The following is a 1,990-nucleotide window of genomic DNA, read 5'->3' on the forward strand; positions in this document are numbered from 1 at the left end:
TGCCTATTAAAGCCTATTTACTAAACTATCTAAGGCTTTAGGAAATTGAAACAGGAAAACTTCCTTGTGATATTTTTAAAGACTGAAAAGGTTATACAAGCTGGAATGCACGCAGAGAGTAAATAGGAGGAGAAGGAGGAATTGAAAAGCTAAATGGCTCAACTCAAAAGTGTTTTTATTTGCTCTGTTAAACCTGTTGAGGTTCATGCAAATTTGAGTAAATGTTGTTATACATCCAGTACAGGCTCATTTTCTGTATACAGTAAGGCAGTGTTGGTGTTCTGGCTGGGGGCCTGTGCCCCTGTACAGCTGTATACCTAGCAACGTCCCTGCTCTGAACTACAAGCAGATGATCATTTAGTGCATAAAATATCTATTAACTTATAGTAAGATGACACAATACACAGATAAGACGCTGTGTATATGTACAGATTAAATAATTACTGTTGTGTGTTTTTTCTCTAATTCATAATCACTGCACCCTCTAGATTTATATTTTTCTTTTTTTTTCATGATATGATTAAAATCTCAATCAAGTTTTTTTCTTCTTTCATTTCATCCATATTGGTTGAAATGATAGTCTCCAACCGGCCTCTGTTAGCACGAATTTGGGGTTCTGTGTTGGGTTTTTATGAAAAACAGTTTTATAACTCCATATAATACTTGATACACACGAGTCGGACTTAGACTCACAGAGAATGTGGTTGAATGTTTAATTACACCTGTGTGTATACAGTCACTGAGGCTTAGACTGTGTGAATAAATCAAGTGAGCAGAATGTACTGTTAAGATGTTCAGCTCACAAAATCTTGTCAGTTATTTTGATTTGAAAGGGGACATATCACTGCTCTTTTAAGCAGAATTGTAAATTCTTCTACATCTAGAAATCAGCTCTGCTCCCCTGCCTGTGCGGGGGGGGGGGGGGCAGCAGTGATCTAGTTGAGCTTCAACACTAGCTTAACTGCATGTTAACATACTTGCAGACATGTATTTTGCATTTTTATGCAGATGACACAGTATATTGTATTTCATGCCCTTCAGACATCTTGAAGTCATCCTAAACTTGAACTAAATACTAATGACACAAAATGTTTGATTTTCAAGGATCCTCGTTTCCAGTTTGCCTCTTTCTGACAGCCACAGGCCTTTAGGTAAAGGAATGGAAATAGTCCCATTACATAAATATCACATAGTGATCTACAGCAACAGAAAACGGATTTCTCACAGGACAAACTGTTTCCGTCTCACAGAGAGTAAAATTATTTACTAATCACTAATTAGTAAATCACTAATCTTTTAGACATTATGTTACATTCACAACATTAAGCCACACGCCTGTAAACGCGTGATTTTTTTTGTTTGTTTTTTTGCATTCAGAGTCCATCCCAGACTCATCACTCTGTACGGGGAGGAGGTGGACGAGGCCGAGTCGGCCGTCTCCTGCAGCTGCATCTGACACCAGGTGGTGCCGATGCGTGCCGAGACCAACCCGCATCGCCGGGATAACCACTAAGACCCAACAATGCCATCTCTGGACCTTTTTTGGTTTCCATGGCAATGTGACAGCATGGAAAAAGTACGGAAAAACGTCTGTAAAGTTGTGGGAAAAAGTTTGCCAGCTTCACGTTTTGTAAAAGCTTTTTAATCGGAGCAGCAGCTGCATCTCTGAAGCTAACTGTGCTTTAAGGTTTATGTTATAACAATGTTTACATTTTTTCCACGTTTTAACCCATTTCTTCTTTTTCATATAACAAATTTAGTCTTGCACAAAACAAATATTCCTCTGTACAGTGAGACTCTTTATTTCAGCCGATTCCTGATTTTATTCCTTCTTGTTTGAATAATCTCTTTGTGAATATTTTTCTGTGGACAACTGGTGCGCAAAGACTGCGCCGGTGTTATGTTTTAATATCTCACAACTCTTTACCTTTTTTTTTTTTTTAAATATTCCTGACGATGTTTTGATCATAATAATAACAAAAACACCAAG

The 1,990-nt window shown here is 37.8% G+C and overlaps 1 protein-coding gene across 1 annotated transcript in view; it reads left to right on the forward strand.

Moving 5' to 3' along the window:
- cerkl (CERK like autophagy regulator) overlaps window positions 1-1,936 on the forward strand; it is a 57,496-nt gene extending 55,560 nt beyond the window's left edge. Inside the window, exon 14 of the mRNA XM_075479183.1 lies at window positions 1,378-1,936. Coding sequence (XP_075335298.1) covers window positions 1,378-1,456 — 79 coding nt within the window. The 3' untranslated portion in view covers window positions 1,457-1,936. The remainder of the gene's footprint in view (window positions 1-1,377) is intronic.
- The last annotated feature ends 54 nt before the right edge of the window (window positions 1,937-1,990 follow it).

The sequence above is a fragment of the Odontesthes bonariensis genome, chromosome 12 (assembly GCF_027942865.1).
Source record: "Odontesthes bonariensis isolate fOdoBon6 chromosome 12, fOdoBon6.hap1, whole genome shotgun sequence".
Taxonomy (NCBI): Eukaryota; Metazoa; Chordata; class Actinopteri; order Atheriniformes; family Atherinopsidae; genus Odontesthes; species Odontesthes bonariensis.